The sequence below is a fragment of the Ciona robusta genome, chromosome 3 (genome assembly GCF_009617815.1).
Source record: "Ciona robusta chromosome 3, ASM961781v2".
NCBI lineage: Eukaryota > Metazoa > Chordata > Ascidiacea > Phlebobranchia > Cionidae > Ciona > Ciona robusta.
Window position 1 is genome coordinate 8,255,841 of NC_143237.1, and position 19,368 is coordinate 8,275,208.

Here is a 19,368-nt window from a genome sequence, read left to right on the forward strand (position 1 = left end):
AAAACACATATACTAATGAGTTGGTGTAGGTTTGCACCCCCAAGAAACTACAATTAGGGTCAATATTACTTTAACTGCTTTAGCTAGTCTTACAGCTGTAAATATAGAAACTTCCTGGAGTGCAAAACACAACAATCATAATTTTAGTTTTGATGTTTGGTCACAACACAATATCTCAAAAGGGTATCAGCATAATATTAAGGTAATTTGAAATGCAGAAACAAAATTAACTAATGAGAACTTGGATGTGACATTTACACATAGCCAATACTGGCTAGGCAGGACTACAATTAAAACCAGTGTGCACATTAAAACAATATCGTACATTCGCACTCCTCAATTTATATTTGATACTAAAATGAGCCAGCTGTTCCATAAAGGTATCAGTAGAAATTGGTTGGTTCAAACAGGAAAAGTGAGTAATGTGAAAAACACAAAACAAGAGGTGCACAAGGGAGAATGAATCCGTTAAAAATTCGCATTTTTAAACCAAACACTACTTTCGTGTAAGCGTGCAATGGTTTTTATATACAAAAAAAAATTGCCTACAATTTAATCAGAAGTCATAAGTTAAATATTTTTTTAACATTTAAAGCCCAGGTATATACATTTTTTATCGAACTCAAAAACAAATAGTTAATGCTGACACTCTAGCACAATAGTGAGGTTGTGGGAGATTTAGACCTTCATGGAACTGCTAATTTATAAGATAGAATTTCTGACAAAGAACTTGGAATTTTTGCACAGCTGGGAACTAAAATGTCCAACCATATAATTACACCAGTGAAAGAACCAGGTACATGTAAATTGAGTGACAGAACCAAGACCAACGGGACATAGATGTTTTTATTTTAGTGAGTTTGGCACTGCATCCCTCTTCCGTGAGGACCATCCTCATCATCTTCGTCATAAGCGTTTCTTCCAGATGATTTGGATCGATGGTTAGGATCGCATCTAAAGGTAAATGGTGTTAGAGTGTTTAATTTGCTATACAGATATACATTATGGTGGTATCCGCACCGATGGAGTGGATAGTTTCACTTGTAAACAAAACCCCGGTAAAGCAATAATTTTTTCTGACACCTTTCTGTAAAATGCTAAATATGTACCATTACAGGCATGGTTTAAGCTTGTACCCGTTTAAGCAAAATACACAAGTGGTTTAAAAACTTACTCTTGCAAACTGACTTCTTCCATATCATCGGTGATGATTACTTCTTCCTTACTTGGAAGAAGTTTTTCCAATTTTTTAATACTATCAGGAGTGATCCAATTGTTCTCTGGGAAATTCACTTTGAACTGAATGATCAAACGACCTTTCTGGAACGGATCTCGATATATTGGCATGCCTTCTCCATGTACACATTTAATGTCCGCATACTTTATCACTTCACCTGGAAAGAGAGTGTTATGTCTTAAAAGAGGATGTGGAGAATGTAAAGTTTAGGAAAGTTAATTTAAGAGTTAAACTTTTAAACTGCCAATTAATGTGTCGCATATTACAAAGGTTGTATTCAGTCATCTATAACCTAATGTAAACATTAATAATATTAAAACACAAACATTCATACCAGGAAGAGAGGTGACAACAATATCTCTGCCATCTAATGTTCTAATCACTCGTGAGAATCCACACAACGCTTCACTGATGTTGATGTCCATCTTCATCAACAAATCCTCATTTTCTCTGCATTTAAAAAACAATAAGACCTCAAAACAGTTAAGTAAAAAAATCTCCCAGATAACACACACATTTTAGGCTTAAGAGTTTGAGTTTAGATTTTTTTAAAAAATATAAAAAGCTTGGTGATAATTAAAACTACCGGATTACAAAACACATTTTAGGCTCAAGAGTTTGTATTTAGAATTTTATAAAAACAATAAAAAACTAGGTGATAATTAAAACAAGGTGAATTTTAGCTGTAATTGAATGCATCGTAATAACCTGTGTAAAGTGGGATGCTCTTTTTCGACGAGAACAATAACCACATCCCCTGCTTCAAGTCCAGGTTCTTGGTCTCCTTCACCATGAAAGACAACCTTTTGACCTTCATTCATACCTGAAACATAAAACAAGGTCAATTTAAAATAAACATAATAGGTTGCTTAAAATTGCTTGTACCCAGTGTAAACACTAAACAGCAATGGCCTAGTGTAAAGTGAAGTTCAAAACACAATTGTATTTTTTTCCTGTAACAGCTAATTAGCTCATACTAGCCAGCTGTTAAACTCTCACCCTTATCAACATGAACTTCCAAAATTTTATTTTGTTTCACAACTTTCTTTCCGTGACAAGTCTTGCAGCGATCCTTGGCGTTAATCCTTTCTCCCTTTCCATCACAGTCACGGCATGTGGACTGAATCTAGGAATTAAACACAGCTGACAGGATATTCGACATAATCCATAACATTTGTGAAGGATAAGTAGCAAATATCCCTCTTAACAATACAGTGAACCATTACAGAACAGGCTTTTTACATTTTCATTTTTAAAGAACCATTACACAGAAGACCTTTCAAATAAACAAAGTAACATACCTGCTGCATCATTCCTGGTCCAATTTGTTGAATTCTCACTTGGATACCATTCCCCCTGCAAGTCATACACTTGCTTACTGCCCCTTCTTTACCCCCACGTCCATTGCATTTATCACAAATAACATTTTTCTGAAGAGAAAGTCGTTTTGTGGCTCCATTGTACATATCTTCGAGTGATACACGAAGTTGATGAACAACATCTTTGCCTTTAGTTGGCTGACGGCTTCTTGATCCTGAAAAGTTAGGTTATAGAAAACAGTCATACATACAAAATGCACACTACTACATGTTACATCGTTATATATAAATATATATATATTTAAAATTAAAAAAATCTTTAAAAAACCATTAAGATAAAAAAGGTATTGGTATTTTGACAATATAGCATAAAATTAAGTTCAACAATCTTTAAGGGTAGTCCCCAATCTGTTAGGAATTGTTCGATTAAGGGATGTGGCAAACCAAATCTAAACGTCACATTTTTCACAGCACCGGTAAAAAAGGACCAAAAGCAAATCCGCTTGCCATTACTGTAATATATTGCACGCTATAGCAAAGGGTATCTAAAAAAAAGTGATCATACTAAAATGTATATACTGGACAAGCAAACTTGATTTTCTCTACAAATAATTTTGATTCTTTGAAAGTTTTCCCTATGGCTGTAAATAATTAGGTAAAAAGAATGTTGATTTTGTCGCTTATAAATGATATGGCAAAATAAAATTGATTCAATTTACCTCCGCCACCAAAAAACATGTCAAAAAGATCATGTGCCGAATGGAATCCTCCACCTCCGCCACTTCCCTCTTTAAGTGCTTGATCACCGCCTTCATCATAAATTCGACGTTTTTTAGGGTCGGATAAAACTTCGTACGCATAGGAGATTTCTTTAAACTGTAAAAATAAAAAAAAAATTTTAAAAACGGCACTAAAACAGGAAAAATTGTTTTTTTTATTTTTATAACTCAGTTAGATGTATGAAAGTCAAACCTTTTCTGATGCAGCTGGATTATCTGGATTTTTATCTGGGTGAAATTTGATTGCTTGTTTACGATAAGCCTTTTTTAGTTCCGGATCTGAGGCTGATGAAGATACACCCAGAACATCATATAACTTGGTTTCTTTCACCATTTTCAGGTTTTTTAAGTTTAAAAAAAATGGTTATTGAACAAATTTTACAAATTACCTGCTAAATAGCAAGTTACACAGTTTAGTAATGAAAATACATAAATTCATACGTAAGTTAAAAAAGACGGTAAACTTATGTGATTAACGGCTGTTAATAACGCAGCTAAAACTAATAGCCCAAATTAATTAACCTACATAAATTTAATACTGACAGATAGACACACAACCGACTAACAAAGAAACCAAACGTAACTGAAAATGTCCGCGGCGTTAACCATGCCAGAAAAGTCTTGAAATGGAGCGCTAAAGAGTAAGCATTCAGAATCGGGGAGCTTTCGCTTACTGTTTGCTTGTGTATTGAAAAACAATTCATTTACTTTACCTCTTGTTTTTGAACAATATATAAACTACAACTTTTAAGTATGTAATTTGCAAAGTATAGAGAACTTATTTGAAGACGTGGCCGACATTTCAAACAAAAGTTAATACATGTTCAGAAAAGTGAAGCGCAAATAGGACGATAAAAACTTGGTAGAAGTACATAACAACAAATAAAACAAAAAAATCATTTTACAAACATATTTGTTCGAACAAATTCCAATATAAAGTGCAGTAATCGCGAGTCAAAAAATGAAACTAATATAGGATTTCTATGTTCCTTTGGGCGTTAGGTTATGATCATAATGCTCTGACGTAATAAAGAAATAGTCACACGTCTAAATTGCTTATGTTTGGTCGGCCCGACGTCATAAAATGTGGCGCTCAATACTGATTACGGCAGCACGGACATCGATATGTTTTATTTTGCAGACTTTTAGCAGTTAAATTTAATTAAATTTCAGATTTTTGTAATTATTTGCGATGTCGTATGCTTACCTATTTAAATACATCATCATCGGTGATACTGGTAAGCTGTTTGTTTTTATATAATAAACGTATTTTTATTTACTAGGAGGACATATACAAAGATATACGTACGTTGTTTTGGGCTTGCATAAATATCCCAAGTGTGTGTTAACTATTATTTACGTTGTTTCAGGTGTCGGTAAATCATGTCTGCTACTTCAGTTTACCGACAAAAGATTTCAACCAGTTCACGATTTAACTATAGGTATGTAACATCAATTTTATTGTCCATGTAAGATGTAACCCACTTCGTGAAAAATCCATTCCAATAACCAATATTCAATCTTTCTAGGTGTTGAGTTTGGTGCAAGAATGATAACAATTGATGGGAGACAAATAAAGTTACAGATATGGGATACGGTATGAAACTTCGAAACAACATGTGGTTACTACTAGGTTGACCGTATCATGAGTAACTTAGTTGGTTTTGACACGAATAACATCTATATCAGACTTACATAAGTTTTTTTTTAACAAAGCTTTTTTATGTTTACTTGCAGGCTGGACAAGAATCATTCCGTTCAATCACACGATCATATTACAGAGGAGCAGCCGGAGCTCTACTTGTTTATGATATTACTCGGTGAAAAATCTGTTCATTTATATCGACCTCCCCAAAACAATTTATGTAGACGTTTCAAAAAAACTTGCCTTTTTACTGTTAAAATTTAATTCATTTCTTAAGAAATTAAACTTAAGTTAATATACCAGTATACAAGTATGTTTAAATGTTGGGACTTCTATAGGAGAGATACATTCAACCACCTCACAACTTGGTTGGAGGATGCAAGACAACATTCTTCCTCAAACATGGTCATCATGCTGATTGGTAACAAAAGGTAAATTGTGAAATGAATATCTGCCACTCTAAAGAACATTTACTGAGTAATATTGCTCCCTTTGTAATTAAAGGCAATGGTCAGAAATCAGAATATTAAAGTGTAACAACACTGTATTTACTATGTAGTGATTTGGAAGCAAGAAGAGAGGTAAAAAAGGAGGAGGGTGAAGCATTTGCACGAGAACATGGGCTTATATTCATGGAGACCTCTGCTAAAACAGCTGCAAATGTTGAAGAAGTAAGTATGACTGACATTTTTGATTTAAATTGAACTTTTTATAACCTATATTTTCTCACTATAACATGCTTCTCTAAGTACCTGTTAACCCCGTTTAATGAGTTCAAATAAGTAAAAAGGAAGAATTTTTTTACAACTTACAATGTAGCCTATCATGTTAAGTGGCCAAGCTGTTCAAATAGATTTGAGTGGACAGTTTCCTATAAAAATTGTTCAATACGTTTCATATTTTGGACTTTGGTAATACATTTTTTGTGTTTCTTTTGAATATGGTAGAAGAGAAAATACAAATCTGTTTAAGATGCTTTATAATGTGTGTAAGACAACAACAGTGCCCTGATTCTTGTTAATTGTGGATAATACATTTTGATTACTATTCATCAGTGTCTGGTGCCATATGTCCACTTACCATCCCATTAATTATGTATTATCCTGCACTAATCTTAGCTGTGAGCAATATGCTTGCCCTTCAATGAACACGCCATTTTTCTACATATCATACACATCTAATTGGTTTAGTTCTATTTTATCTTGTTTTTATTATATTATTTAAGCAGGCCTATTTTCTAGTAATTTTTATTGATCAGTTCCATTATTGCTTTTTTTAAGCCTGCATTATTTTAGTCCTCAGTGATTTCTGTATTGATTTTTTGTTGCTTCTTATTTTAGGCTTTCATCAACACAGCAAAGGAAATCTATGAAAAAATACAAGAGGGAGTCTTTGACATTAACAATGAGGTTGGATCATATTTAGGTTATGGTTACTATTGTACAATGTTTATAAAAACATGTTACCTTTATTCTGTTCAGTTAACACTCATAAAAATTTATAAGCGACCTCCATTTTTCTATTTCCCATCTTTTTACTATGTTAATTAATGACTCTTGTATACAGTGTCTGTTATGTTTAAAATATCATTTATTGGTGGTACAAGAGTAACTGTTGAAGTTAATATTCTAAGTATTGGTATTTTAATCCAGGCAAACGGCATAAAACTTGGACCTCAACATTCACCTGCATCAGGGGGTAGCGGAAGTAATCGACCGCGACAGTCTTCTGATGGAGGTGGATGCTGCTAATTATTATTCAATGCAAGCTACTGATATGGGTGCTGAAAGACGCTGGTACACACCATTATTATGCTTATATTATGCGGTCCATGGTTGTGCAGAAAAACCATGTTTTCTGGTATGTGCAATTCCTTTCTTACTCATAAAATCTTCTTCACAGCAATTTTTAAGTTCCTATGCTGTGCTCATTCACCCATGCAACTCTTTGAAGTGATGCAACTTTTTTGTTAAAGTTGACTTTCTGTGCCACAATGTAAATCAAAGATGTGACCAATTTAGTTGTAGATCTCTTAGATAGATGGAAAATGTAGATTGCACTTTGTGACCAATATGTACATTCTAATTTGATTATTTGGTGTAATAATTTCAGCACTATATTTTCAGTTAAACAAAACAAAAATCTTAACCAAAATATCAGACATTTAAAGCTTGGTTCGCAAAACATTGCTGGTTCTAATAAGTAATCGTTTTGTACACATTTGATAGAAACTGTGTACTGACATGCTTTTTTGACATGTGTACATAGCGGCGTTATTGTTGTCTCATAGATTTCCGAATATTTATTGTATGTTTTAGACACTATTTTGTCCAATTGTTGTACCCAGTAAACCTTGTATTGTGGTTATGAAAGTGCCATTATCAACGAATGTCTTATTTTCGAAAGATAACAGTATATAAACTTAATTTGGATATTAACTATTATTGCCATTTTTCATGACCATTTAGGACTACAAACAACAAGTAAATTTTGTAACTAACCAGATTTCAAAATATGATTCGTGTGCCCATTACTTCGTCACCCATTTGTAAAATACTTTCTTCGTGGGTGCTTCAGAGCAGTCTTAATAAAATGTTTTGATGTTCATTGATAACTTGGTACTTCTGCTAAGAATACATAGACTATTGAAGAAAATAAGATCATCGATTTTTAAGGTGGAGCATTGCATTGGGATTTTTACATGCACACAAATACAATATAAAAATAAAACATGTGACATTCACAAAGTTTTAACAAGTATTAGGAAAACAATTACTAACAGTCATTTCACATATCTAAACTATTACAAAAAGGTTATTTAATTAATAAAATCATCATGAAATATTAACAGTTTGATTTATCCTGGTGTAAAATTCTGACACAAAGGCAGGTTCAAAAGACTCTAGCTTTTCAAGCATATAGTTGCGTTGATTGATTGTCCATTCTTCAAACCACTGCCCAAACAATCTCAATTGACATTCAAATATGTTCGGTGGCCGATCATTTACATTCATACCATTCATCTGATCCAACAGCAAATCAACCTACAATATATATATAATATATATTATTATTCATAGATATTGTTGTATGTTATATATTCATTGTGGATTATGCAATGACAGATTTGTTATTATGTGCCTTTGTAGTAAAATTACTAGGACCGAAATATGGTAAGCTTGAAATATCACTTGTGGTAGCTAGTATATTAAATAAGCCAAAAAACTATTAGTTACAGCAGGAAAAAAACTTTAAATGCTATAGGATTCTTAATTCGTTGAATTAAAGATAAAATGTAAGATGGGCAAGGTTCTTATTTTACGTGGTGGATATAACAAAATCAACAGTTGTAATATATAAAGATGTAGCTTTGGCTTGCAGTATTTGTAATGTATACAATATATGGTTCGCTTATTCTAAGCAGAAAAGAATTAACAATGGCAATCTAACCTATATACACTGGACCTACATCCTTTAATACAGTACAGGATGTCTATTAACTGTATGATAATTGTTACCAGTAGTTAAAATGCCTTTATTACTGAGAGGTTTGAAAACTGCCTTGTTTATATAAATATAAATGTGTTGTTCATATAATACAGAATAATTAAAGTTAGTTTTTCACCTTGTTGGGCATTGCCTTTGAAACAAGGTCAGTCATAAAAACACCTTTTTGAAATTGATTCCATGTTTGAAACCAGTGAATTACGCAGGTGATTTCACGAATTTTAGAGGTGTTGTTTATGTTTTCATCCATAGCTCCATTGCATAGTGGCTTAAGAGGCAGTTATTTAAGGTGCTGTAATGTAAATGGTATTAACATTTAACATGTATTACTAATGAACAACCAAAGATATGACACTACTAATGCAATTAAACCTGATGCATTCAAAAGAATATGGGCAATACACAAATTCCATTGAATAATGAAAATAAACAGAAGTTGTATTGTGACACGACAAAAATCCACAGTTTCTATTTTGTAGTGTAAGTGCTTTATTAGTTCCAACCCATGCTAATATAGGCATATTTAGTATCATAGAAAATCCATTTTTTCAACACGCTATATAAAACAAAGATAATTTGCACTTTAAAATAGTGTAATTTTTACATACAGAAATGTCAATAACATATACTGATAGTATACTTGTAGAACTTGTATAGCTCAAAGTCTGTGTTACATATCAAAAAATTTAAGACTGTATAACAATGCAGTACCAAGGCACTCACAGAATTAGATGGGCTTCTTGGAACATAAAAAGTAAAATTATTGCACGAAATTTACTGGTGTGAAATCAGATCAAAACCAAAAAGTCAAAACATACAGTATTTATCGCACATTATAAATTTAATTTCCTACATCGGTGTAATTGTACACTAAGTGAACACTTTATTAAATTAGCTAACTTTTCTATATAGAACTAGCAGTGTAATACAAAACAATAGTGTAATATTATTTGGTATAAATGATTTTCAAAGTACTGACATTCACACTCTACATTTTCATGGAGAAAAATCAATATCTAGCTAGCTTGTATATGCACCAATAAATACGTGACCTATTGCATAATGGATCTAAGTAAAGGTATTGACGCATGTTACTATTTAACCAAGGCCAACATCTAATGCCATCATAACAATAAAACCAACTATAGACATAAGTGATGCAAGCTTTCCATTTCCGCACATTTGTGCTTCTGGTATAATGTCATCGTTTACCACAAATACCATTGCACCAGCGGCAAAGGCAAGTGCATAAGGAAGAACAGGCTCTGCAATGGTGACTGCAAGTGCACCAAGAATACCAGCAATGGGTTCAACCATACCACTTAACTGGCCATACCAGAAACTTTGCCACACAGAGATTCCAGCACCTCGCAGCGGCAGACTCACTGCTAAACCTTCTGGAAAGTTTTGAATTCCGATCCCAATAGCTAAGTTTCGAGCACTTTCAAAAGTAGCAGACTGAGTTTTTCCAATCGCACCAAAACCCACACCAACAGCAAGACCTTCTGGTACATTATGAATAGTGATTGCAATAATCAGAAGAATAATTCTCTTCCAGGATAAAATCTTTTCTTCTTCCTCCATCTTCTGTTGCGCATAGTCATCACTGTTAACTCCATTTTCAAGCTTTGGTTTTGGAAATCTTCTTTTGACTGCTGATCCTGTTTCCAACTCCACATCCCTTGTGTAATTCTCCCCATTCATGCCCGATGCATTATCGTCCATCTTAGGATTGCTTCCAAGCATTGCCACAACATTCATTGGTGTTCCTAATTTCTGTAGCATTACATCAGCAAAGTAAACGAAAAATGCTCCCAATCCAAAACCGAGTGCTACCGGTAAGTAAGCATGGCTGCCGTAGAGTTCAGAATTGGAAGCCATTTCAATAGCAGGAGCCAGCAAAGACCAATACGATGCTGCCAACATCACACCAGCTGCAAATCCAAGACTTCCATCCAGTACTTTTCGCTGACCTGGTTTAAATACAAAAACCAACGCAGAACCAGCAGCTGTTAAAAACCATGTAAACAATGTTCCAAAAATCGCTTGAGAAATCGGACTGTAGCCTTGAATCATTGTTAAAATTCTGTGTAATAATTTATAATCTTTAAACTAAATAATACACCATGCACAACACAAAAACCAATACCCTACTACAACGCACAGTATCTATAAATAAATAAACACAAAGCTGTTACGTCCAATCAAAATATGTAAAATTTAACAGTAGTTTACTTATCCGCTGATCAATTTTAATACTTGTTAGTTGTTACCTTTGTACTGTTCGTTATGTCATACTGTTTTGAGAAACTACTGCATATGCAATTAGTCTGCAAATCAATGACAAACGCTCTTCCATTAATTACACGTTGCATCCTCCTTACCTTACGTGTACGGGAAAAATACGTAAACAAAATGCATTTAGTCTAGCGCCGTCTAGCGGAAAAGTAAATATATTCCTCGTGTCCATTAGGGATGATGTTCATAATCACTTTTCATACACGTTAGCTTGGTAATCTAGATGCGAGGGGTACAAAAATGTTTTTATTACACGGCAGTGGATAAAAATATGGCGTTAGAAAAACGAATCAATCTGCAAACATCACAGTAAAATTTGGTTTCAACGAATCGAAAAATGACTTGATCCTTCAAAATTTTACCACACAAACTGACACATACAACACATAGTTAGCAAATAAGCAAACTACAAAATTGAAATTGCTTGCTTGTTGAATAAGCATGAATGATTAACAACAACCGGAACAATTAACAACGAGTGCATTACTCTAGCAGCACATGATTTCAGTCAGACACAAACATTCTTCTAAACACCAGCTTCACTGCATCGGTTCCAAGATTTCATCCTTTCATTACAAATTAGGATGATAAAATTTAAAATCCTAAAGAACTACTTCAACTGTTTGCACAAAACTGGTAAAAAAAGGGAAACAACAACACAATCTTACTTAAACCACCTGGTTTTAAATTTAAAAATAAAAAAATCATGCTACAAGTCAAGCTGTCATGCTTAATCCATATCATCCAGATTGACACTGTCCTCATCATAATGCATTTCATGATCCAACAATTCAGCCATGTGATCAAACTCTTCCTCTGAAGATGAAACATTATTGGACGATGAGGAAGATTCAGAGATTTTTGTTAAAATCGAATCCGGATTTAACGGCTTTGAACTAGAAAATTATGGTAAACTAAGTAAGTAAAGCATAATTAAAAACATTGCTTCTGTAAACTAATATACAACATTCAGCGGCAAAAACAATACAAAAGACAACTGTAAATTACCCCAAACGAGAACTAATGTAAACAGCCTAATTCACAGGTCATGCATGTATTATGTGCCCTGTTTATACCTATAGGGCCCTGTTTATACTTTATAGTCTTCAATGCAGTAATGTGGTAATTAATTAGAGTTGTACCTTGCCCTTTTTTTAAACTTTCAGTAACAAATACAGATAAGAACAAACCCAACAATAAAAGAACTTACTCTGACCTGGTAGCAAGCAAACTACTTTCACTGGATGATGAAACAGGACTATCAATCTTTGTGCCTAGTTCATCTCCATCATCTTCATCACTGTTCATCAGGTCTTCAACCTAAACATGAATAAAGAATAAAGAGCTGATCACCAAATATATAGAACAATAAAACTGATAGACTAAATAAGGGCAGTTTTTAGGGCTGTGGATTTTCCCAATTTTTGTTTAACCGTTAACCGTTCAGATTTAACCGGTTAACCGGTTAACCGATACAAGTGTAATCCTAATAAAAGCGTCTTGTTTATCGCTTTTCTTTCGCGAATTTAAAGGCAACTTTACGACGAACGTATGGACTATGCTTGCAATACACGGGCAAACGTTCTTAAGGTCAAAGTAATGCTTTCTTATTCGTATTCAAACCTGTTTTAAAACACCTGCCCTCTAAATAATCAACGTGTGAATTGCAATTATGACGCAGTTATTAACGTGTGAATTGCTATTATGTCGTAATCAATTGCCAGGTCAAACAATCGCTATTATGATGCTTGAATCCACGTGTGAATGCCTGCTTTTTCGTAATAAACACGCTGCTTGGCTGAGGAAAACATTTAAGTTGTGTATTACACCAATATAATGTTGCAAAACTAGTTAGCCTGCGGTATTAACAATCAAGATTGATGGCGTAATCGCCGTTGTAGGGCACGATCAAAGCAACAGCGTCCCTGCGCACCCTGTCTTATTGCAAAACAACAATCAACGAACACGAACACGTGCCTTTCGTGTAAATATGACAGATTTTGATATACGTTTATGCCCTATGACGTCATGGTTCGGTTAACGACTCGAACTTTTTGCAAAACTAGTTAGCCTGCGGTATTAACAATCAAGATTGATGGCGTAATCGCCGTTGTAGGGCACGATCAAAGCAACAGCGTCCCTGCGCACCCTGTCTTATTGCAAAACAACAATCAACGAACACGAACACGTGCCTTTCGTGTAAATATGACAGATTTTGATATACGTTTATGCCCTATGACGTCATGGTTCGGTTAACGACTCGAACTTTTCGTTAGCGGTTAACCGAATAGGTTCGGTTAACCGGTTAACCGTTAACTTTTCCACAGCCCTAGCAGTTTTTAATATATAATTTACTAACTCCACAAATTCTTGGCCTTTATGTAAGTTTTATTTTATAAGAACCTAAAATGTTGCCCTAATACATTAAGGTTAAACTATAATTTTAATGTCTAAGTCAGCAACTGTACAATTTTAATGTTAAAATAAGCTACTGTAAAATTTGTCTTGTTTAACAATAGCGGAAAGATCCCAGTTTAGGCAAACTCTAATAGTGATGGATTACTAGTTTAAAACCCGCTAATAACTTACTTCTTTATCCATATCCTCAATATCATTAGATGAAAGTGTGTAACCAATCCCCATTACCTCAGCCATACTTGGCTTGCGTGTTCTTGCTGAAATGAAATGTTATATGATATGTTATAATACAATTATCCGCATATATTTTTTACCACAAAACATAAGAAATAGCAATCCAACTTACTTGCAGAAGCAGCAGTGGAGGTACTCGCTTCATTTGAACTTTGGTTAAATTGCACAGGAATTACTTTCTCAGGATCTGAAGACAAAATAGACAAAGATTGCTAGCTTGTAACATATAACAAAAGAAATATCGGCTAAGAGATGTAAGTAATGTATTTGCAATACTAAAATTGTTTTTAAAAATTTCTGTTTATATTTGTCACCAGTGAAATGCGGCTGGTGCTTCCGGGAATTTATTGCAGCTGGTATTTTATTGCAAATGGTTAAGTAAGATACATTACTCAAAAACATCAACTCACTTTTCAATGATGTGTACAGCGGACTCTTCCTCTTCTGTTTCCTTGTAACAGCCTCAGACACCATGAACTCAAACCTGGGATCCAACACTTTCTTGAGAAGTTTACCAGTGACAGCATCATATCTTTTCTCTGATGTTTGCGCAGGCGTGACATTGACAGCTGGATTATTTATTGTGGTAAACATATCAAAATTTTATGGCAGCAGTAAAAATATCAAGATCTTATAACATATGGGGCGTTGGGGCCCCATTCATACAGCACCACTTGCATATTTAACTCCAACAAACAACAATATTGTGGACAAAGACATAACATTTTTAGAAATAAATTCTTAATTTATACAATCGTTAAACAAAAATACACTACTAGTGAAGTAATGGTCACACAAAACAAATATTTTGAAAAAAAAGAAATTGCCTCACATTTATGAACTGGTGGTGTCCCACTTCTGCTTCTCGAGTGACGGGACGACTTTGATGGCATTGGGAATAATTTCTCAGATACTCGTTCCCACCTGTGGAAATACAATGTAAATACCCATGTTTTGTTACTTAAATTTTGTTGTCATCTGAATCATTTTATTACCGCAGACACCACTGTTACTATTTAATGCTATGTGCCGTATTGTGCAACCATGTTACAATGACAATCAGTCTACGCTTAAAGTTACGGTGTAAAGAGTTCTTATTTATTAATATTTTTTAGCCACCTTTAAAAACTGAAACTAATCATGCAATAGATTGGTTTAATAAACCAGTTTTTCCCTAAACTTTAAAATAGACTACACTCTATCCACTTTCCTAAAGCACTACCAAGAATCAGTGACTACACATACATTAGTCGAAACTCATAGCAGCAACCAGCAATAATATACCAACCTATCTGAACAAGCCCACAGCCATTCAATGGAAACCATATGAATCTTTTTCTTCCCCATTTTAAGAGCATCCTGATACTTGGCTGTACCTTTCTTTGCACCAATGAGATGAGTTGTATTTTCATCCACCTAAATACCAAGAAACATAAGTCCTTTGAATTTAAACCTTTAGACACTTGGGCCTTTTTGGGCTTCACACAAAACACCAAGGTATTTTATTACAACAGCAAACACAGCCATATAACACTGACACTACATTCTACATACATAAATATATATACATCCGCATTTATTATTTTTAACAATATTTAACAATATATTTTTTTATAAGAGGCAAAAGTATCCTCAAATTTTAAATGAACTATTAATATTTGTGTCAAAGTTTTACTACAACTTACAAACCAACTTACCGTTGAATTAATTGCAGCTCCTAATTGCCGAGCAACGATGTGAGCTCGGTGCATGTGAGGAGCAGCTTTAAAATTATTTGGAATTATTCCAGTCAAAACAATACAACACCCATATAAAACCTATAAAAAAATACAAATTAAATGTATTATGACAGATTGACAGCATAGCAGTAATGTTATAAGTGCCTAAGGTAATAAGAAGAGATGTGCATTTTTACACCCTCAATTCGTATTATCCTGGTATTAAATGTATGTACGAACAAGCGGAATCAAAGTGTATTGCATTCAAACCTATGTATGGAACCATCGAGGGTGGTAAGAGCATACTAAAGGATTTGGGTTCAGGACAGGACAAAACTTTATTTATTCATTCATACACAGCGATAGAAACCTTTAACAGATAAAATATTAAAATAATACACCAACCTTGCTTCGTAGGAAAGGAACGACACCTCGTAAATCAGGTGGATGTTCAAATTCACCATTTAAATGCTTCTTGTATGCGTCATAATAAGTATAATGTATACATGTGAGGATGCTTTGTAAATACTTCAAATAATCATCATGGTCGGCCAATACTGATGGAAATAAACTTTTTAAATAAACAGAACAAAGTGAAAAAATAACAGCATTAACCAACCTTGAGAATTGTTTTCTTTTTTTTGACACACTGCTGTTGCAGAATGACTCCCATTATCCATGGTGGTAGTTTTACAAATACTAACAACATCCGATGGCACTGTGGAGTCAGTGTTAATTTCTGACTTGTTTTTAATGTTTTCCTTTGAAGAAGCTGTTGCGTTATCAGTGTTCGATGTTCCATTAGATTCAGTAGATGATGCTGATGTACTGACTTGACAGCTTTGTTCAACGGACTTCGTTTCAGCAATTTGATCTTTTGAGTTCTCGCTCCCAGAAGAGCTTGAGCTCGAGTCAGATGAAGAGTCAGATTCTGAATCGGAAGAGAGGACAACATCTTCAGAGTTATCATTTTTCTCATCTTCTTCTCCTTTGTTCTTTGAAGCATCTGATTCATATAAAGTTCACGAGTCATAACTAAATATTAAACTTAAGCAATAAATTGCCTCCCCGCAATAAAAGAGGTTACTTTTATTACACCAATATTTAATTTATATATTAGATTATGCCTGGTAGCAAGAGCAGCAGAAACTTGTGAATTGTTGTAATGTTTACAACAAATTAATAAACATTGTTAAAAGTTTTTACAACTTAAAAACTTCTCTTCTGGCATAAAACAAAACAAGTTTAGTATTGCAACAAACATTTCCTTTGGCAAATAAAAAAACGCTCTGGTAAAGAATTCTTTGGTATATTTCAGATTAGGCTGGTGGTAAGTGTTAGAGGTTGGTAATTAGGGGTTAGTGGTTATTATATGGGTTGCTACTTTGGTAGTTATTGGTTAGTAGTTTTATGGGTTATTAGTTTTAGTATTTAACGTAGGAATATGATTCTTTATTATCACTTCAGCACTGCAGGGTAACTTTTTAAATATTTGATTATGCTTTAAAATGCATTATGCTTGGTAGCAACAGCAGCTTAACTTTACAATCATTAAAAAATATACTGTCCCACTTACCAATCATTACTTCAGGCTTATCTGCATCATTGTTGCATTCCATCTTAGTTTCACCTTCCACCTTTTTATTTCCACCATTATTTGTTTGTTTTATATTTTTTTCCTTGACTTTTTGTTCATTTTCATCGCACCCATCGTGAGAGTTTTTCATTATTTTTGAACTTTTATCATTTTCATCTGTTTCTGATTTACGTTTTCTTGTATTGTTTGAATTGTTGTCAACTGCAGGGCTTTCAGTTTCAACTTCCTGCTAAAATAGAAATGTTTGCCAAAGTTTACAGTTTTGATAATAATTTACCACTTTATTAAAATAAAAAGTTAATCATAACAATGGCATTCTTTCAACAAAACTACAACAATTTAAAATTCAGCACAAATATCACACCAGTTATTCATATAATAAAGTTGTACCGGTTTGTCTACTTCTTTTGAGGTTTCTGATTTTGCAGTATCACCAGTTTGTTTTTTTGCTTCCACTTTATCAGGACTGTTAATATCACCAGAACCTAAGAACATTACAATGTATTAATATACATACCCTACGGCCTACACACTGTTGTGTTGACAACTGTTGTTTTGTCACTAAACCTAGCCTTTTCGTTTTATAAATTCTTCAATCTTCACTATTGTATCAAAGAAACGGATAAAGATATTATTATTATTATTATAGTTACATGTAACAGCATGCATTCACAAACCTGGAAAATAGGAATACTTCTTGACCATAACAAGATTAGGCGCGCTGCTCCATACATCATCTCTATCATCAATGATACAAACCATGGAATCTCCACAAGGAAATAAATGCCTAGAGTCAAAGTTTAAGAATATAAACTTATTTTTCCTTGTGTGGTGGGGAAATGAGAATTCCCATAACAACGGTGCTTTATTGCATATACCTCGTGCCTGCTTACGAATTACCACATATGTAACTTTATGGGTCTTCTGGATGATTTAAATCTGGTATCCTATCATTAAGATGGAAGTGATCCAACCACTGTACCATAGCACAGGATATATGTGCCACGCCACCATAATATAAGTATTATTTAACATAAAGCAGCCATTTTAGACTAAGAGAAGCAACCAGTTTAGACTAAATATCTTATAATTATCTCAACACATCAAAAAAGATTTTTACCTTAAATTACCAGATTTTTTCATTGGATTAATGCACTCATCCCGTGATAATATTCTGTTAGCAAAAAACTTCTTCTTCGGATCAATGAATTCTGCAATCTTATGCGCGTATAAACGAGATCCAAATGTTACCACCTGTAGTTCGTAACATTTTGATATTTCCTGCAAAAATTCCCGGCAGTATGGCCTTAATTTTGTGTACAGGGTGGGCTCATTTTTATGCAGCTGAAAGGTGAAGAAATCCTAAAAACAAATGCAAAAAAATTATTTATTTTAAAACTTTGTAATCTTGTGTTATTATGTTATTTCAATACCTTTTCTTCACTGCACATAGCAGCAAAAGCTTGATTCTGTGTTGTATGGATAAGAGTCTGGTCAAGGTCAACCAGCAAAACAAGTTTGTTTAGTTTGTGAAGCCTTGATTTGTCTTGATTTCCAATTTCTTCTGCTTGCTAAAACAAAAGAGAAAAATTAATTAAAATAATAAAAACGAATAGAAAACTACTAGAACATATTTTCTGTTATAACACGTTAAAATTATACAACTAAAATGAAACTGTAGGAATAAACCCCGAATTTCAATATGCCACTGACCTGTTTGCTAATTTTGAGCTCAGGGACGGATGGAATCATGGAGACATGAGCTTGTTTCTCACATCGTCTTTTTACCCTAAATAAATAAAAAAAAGAATAAAAATCACATTTTTAAATTATACACACCGAAAATAATAAAAAGTAGGCAGAAAATACAATGGTATTAAATAATGAATAGTAGCACCTACATTCGTAAATCTACACCGCATTCAGCGCACATATCTTTCATGACAACAGGATGGCTACAAGCTTCCATTTCTAGGATCATGCCTCTGTTAAAATAAAGAATTTCTTTTAATTATGAAACCAAGCACATGGCGATTTTGAAATGCTGATTATTAAATGTAAACTCTTACATATCTATACCTTCAAATCAACCAAGTTTTCCAGAACAAATTATGGAATGCTTTATATTTTAAATTACCCTGGTTTTGCGACTTGTCCAACTTCCATTGCAAACTTTTTGACCTTTCCAACTTTCCTGGATTTTAACTCCATCTCCTTTGATTTGACACCAGTGGATGGGTCCTCAATGCAACGATATATAGCAACAGGTGTTCCATATTTAAGCCAGTCACCAACATTAACCAACCACTGCAAAAGGCGCACCGGTTTTTCACCGGGCACGAGCACACTTTCCATCACTTTAAACAATGTAAAACACTGAAAGAAAAAAACAGTACATTGACCACACTCCACACAAAAATTATACGAAAGTAGTTAAGCAAATGCCGTGAGGATTTTGTTGAACAATGCACTATCTATAAAATGCACAATTTGCTTGACCACGCTTGTTATAAATTGTTTAGAAATTTTACAGCTGAAATTAGAAAATTTAAAACCTATAATGTTGCTTAAATTTTGTGCAGCTTTTTCTTACGTTTAGACTCAAAGCCGCACGCA

At 33.8% G+C, this 19,368-nt stretch overlaps 5 protein-coding genes across 9 annotated transcripts; 1 reads left to right on the forward strand and 4 right to left on the reverse strand.

Moving 5' to 3' along the window:
- Positions 1 to 135: 135 nt before the first annotated feature.
- Positions 136 to 3,749, reverse strand: LOC149738877 (dnaJ homolog subfamily A member 1-like). Its single transcript, XM_089875487.1, has 8 exons — positions 3,529 to 3,749; positions 3,276 to 3,432; positions 2,539 to 2,771; positions 2,237 to 2,363; positions 1,946 to 2,060; positions 1,572 to 1,687; positions 1,175 to 1,394; positions 136 to 954 (listed from the first exon to the last, which is right to left on the reverse strand). The coding sequence occupies exons 1-8, from the start codon at positions 3,667 to 3,669 to the stop codon at positions 852 to 854; spliced, it is 1,212 nt and encodes a 403-aa protein (XP_089731613.1). The 5' UTR covers positions 3,670 to 3,749; the 3' UTR covers positions 136 to 851.
- A 662-nt stretch (positions 3,750 to 4,411) lies between these two features.
- On the forward strand, positions 4,412 to 7,587 carry LOC149738878 (ras-related protein Rab-2). The gene is made up of 8 exons (XM_089875502.1): positions 4,412 to 4,573; positions 4,706 to 4,777; positions 4,865 to 4,932; positions 5,073 to 5,155; positions 5,319 to 5,411; positions 5,540 to 5,651; positions 6,321 to 6,389; positions 6,633 to 7,587. The coding sequence occupies exons 1-8, from the start codon at positions 4,528 to 4,530 to the stop codon at positions 6,729 to 6,731; spliced, it is 642 nt and encodes a 213-aa protein (XP_089731628.1). The 5' UTR covers positions 4,412 to 4,527; the 3' UTR covers positions 6,732 to 7,587.
- A 60-nt stretch (positions 7,588 to 7,647) lies between these two features.
- On the reverse strand, positions 7,648 to 8,781 carry LOC149738879 (uncharacterized protein C14orf119-like). Its single transcript, XM_089875511.1, has 2 exons — positions 8,606 to 8,781; positions 7,648 to 8,024 (listed from the first exon to the last, which is right to left on the reverse strand). Exons 1-2 carry the CDS (start codon positions 8,735 to 8,737, stop codon positions 7,815 to 7,817), a joined length of 342 nt encoding a protein of 113 aa, XP_089731637.1. The 5' UTR covers positions 8,738 to 8,781; the 3' UTR covers positions 7,648 to 7,814.
- On the reverse strand, positions 8,780 to 10,882 carry LOC149738880 (zinc transporter ZIP11-like). The gene is made up of 2 exons (XM_089875492.1): positions 10,761 to 10,882; positions 8,780 to 10,573 (listed from the first exon to the last, which is right to left on the reverse strand). Exon 2 carries the CDS (start codon positions 10,561 to 10,563, stop codon positions 9,586 to 9,588), a length of 978 nt encoding a protein of 325 aa, XP_089731618.1. The 5' UTR covers positions 10,564 to 10,573; positions 10,761 to 10,882; the 3' UTR covers positions 8,780 to 9,585.
- Positions 10,883 to 11,018: 136 nt separating this feature from the next.
- LOC149738881 (RNA polymerase II subunit A C-terminal domain phosphatase-like) lies at positions 11,019 to 19,159 on the reverse strand. Of its 5 annotated transcripts, none has more exons than XM_089875459.1 (18): positions 18,890 to 19,159; positions 18,654 to 18,737; positions 18,466 to 18,541; positions 18,186 to 18,323; positions 17,873 to 18,114; positions 17,430 to 17,539; positions 17,143 to 17,237; positions 16,732 to 16,978; positions 15,775 to 16,161; positions 15,561 to 15,712; positions 15,135 to 15,254; positions 14,726 to 14,853; positions 14,270 to 14,361; positions 13,848 to 14,006; positions 13,550 to 13,624; positions 13,375 to 13,460; positions 11,996 to 12,105; positions 11,019 to 11,681 (listed from the first exon to the last, which is right to left on the reverse strand). In XM_089875459.1, the coding sequence occupies exons 1-18, from the start codon at positions 19,105 to 19,107 to the stop codon at positions 11,516 to 11,518; spliced, it is 2,685 nt and encodes an 894-aa protein (XP_089731585.1). In that variant the 5' UTR covers positions 19,108 to 19,159; the 3' UTR covers positions 11,019 to 11,515. The 5 variants fall into 5 exon arrangements, with proteins under 5 accessions (XP_089731585.1, XP_089731589.1, XP_089731586.1 ...); XM_089875463.1 differs by having other exon boundaries at positions 11,019 to 11,601; positions 12,002 to 12,105; positions 16,732 to 16,981; XM_089875460.1 differs by having other exon boundaries at positions 12,002 to 12,105; positions 16,732 to 16,981.
- Positions 19,160 to 19,368: the final 209 nt, after the last annotated feature.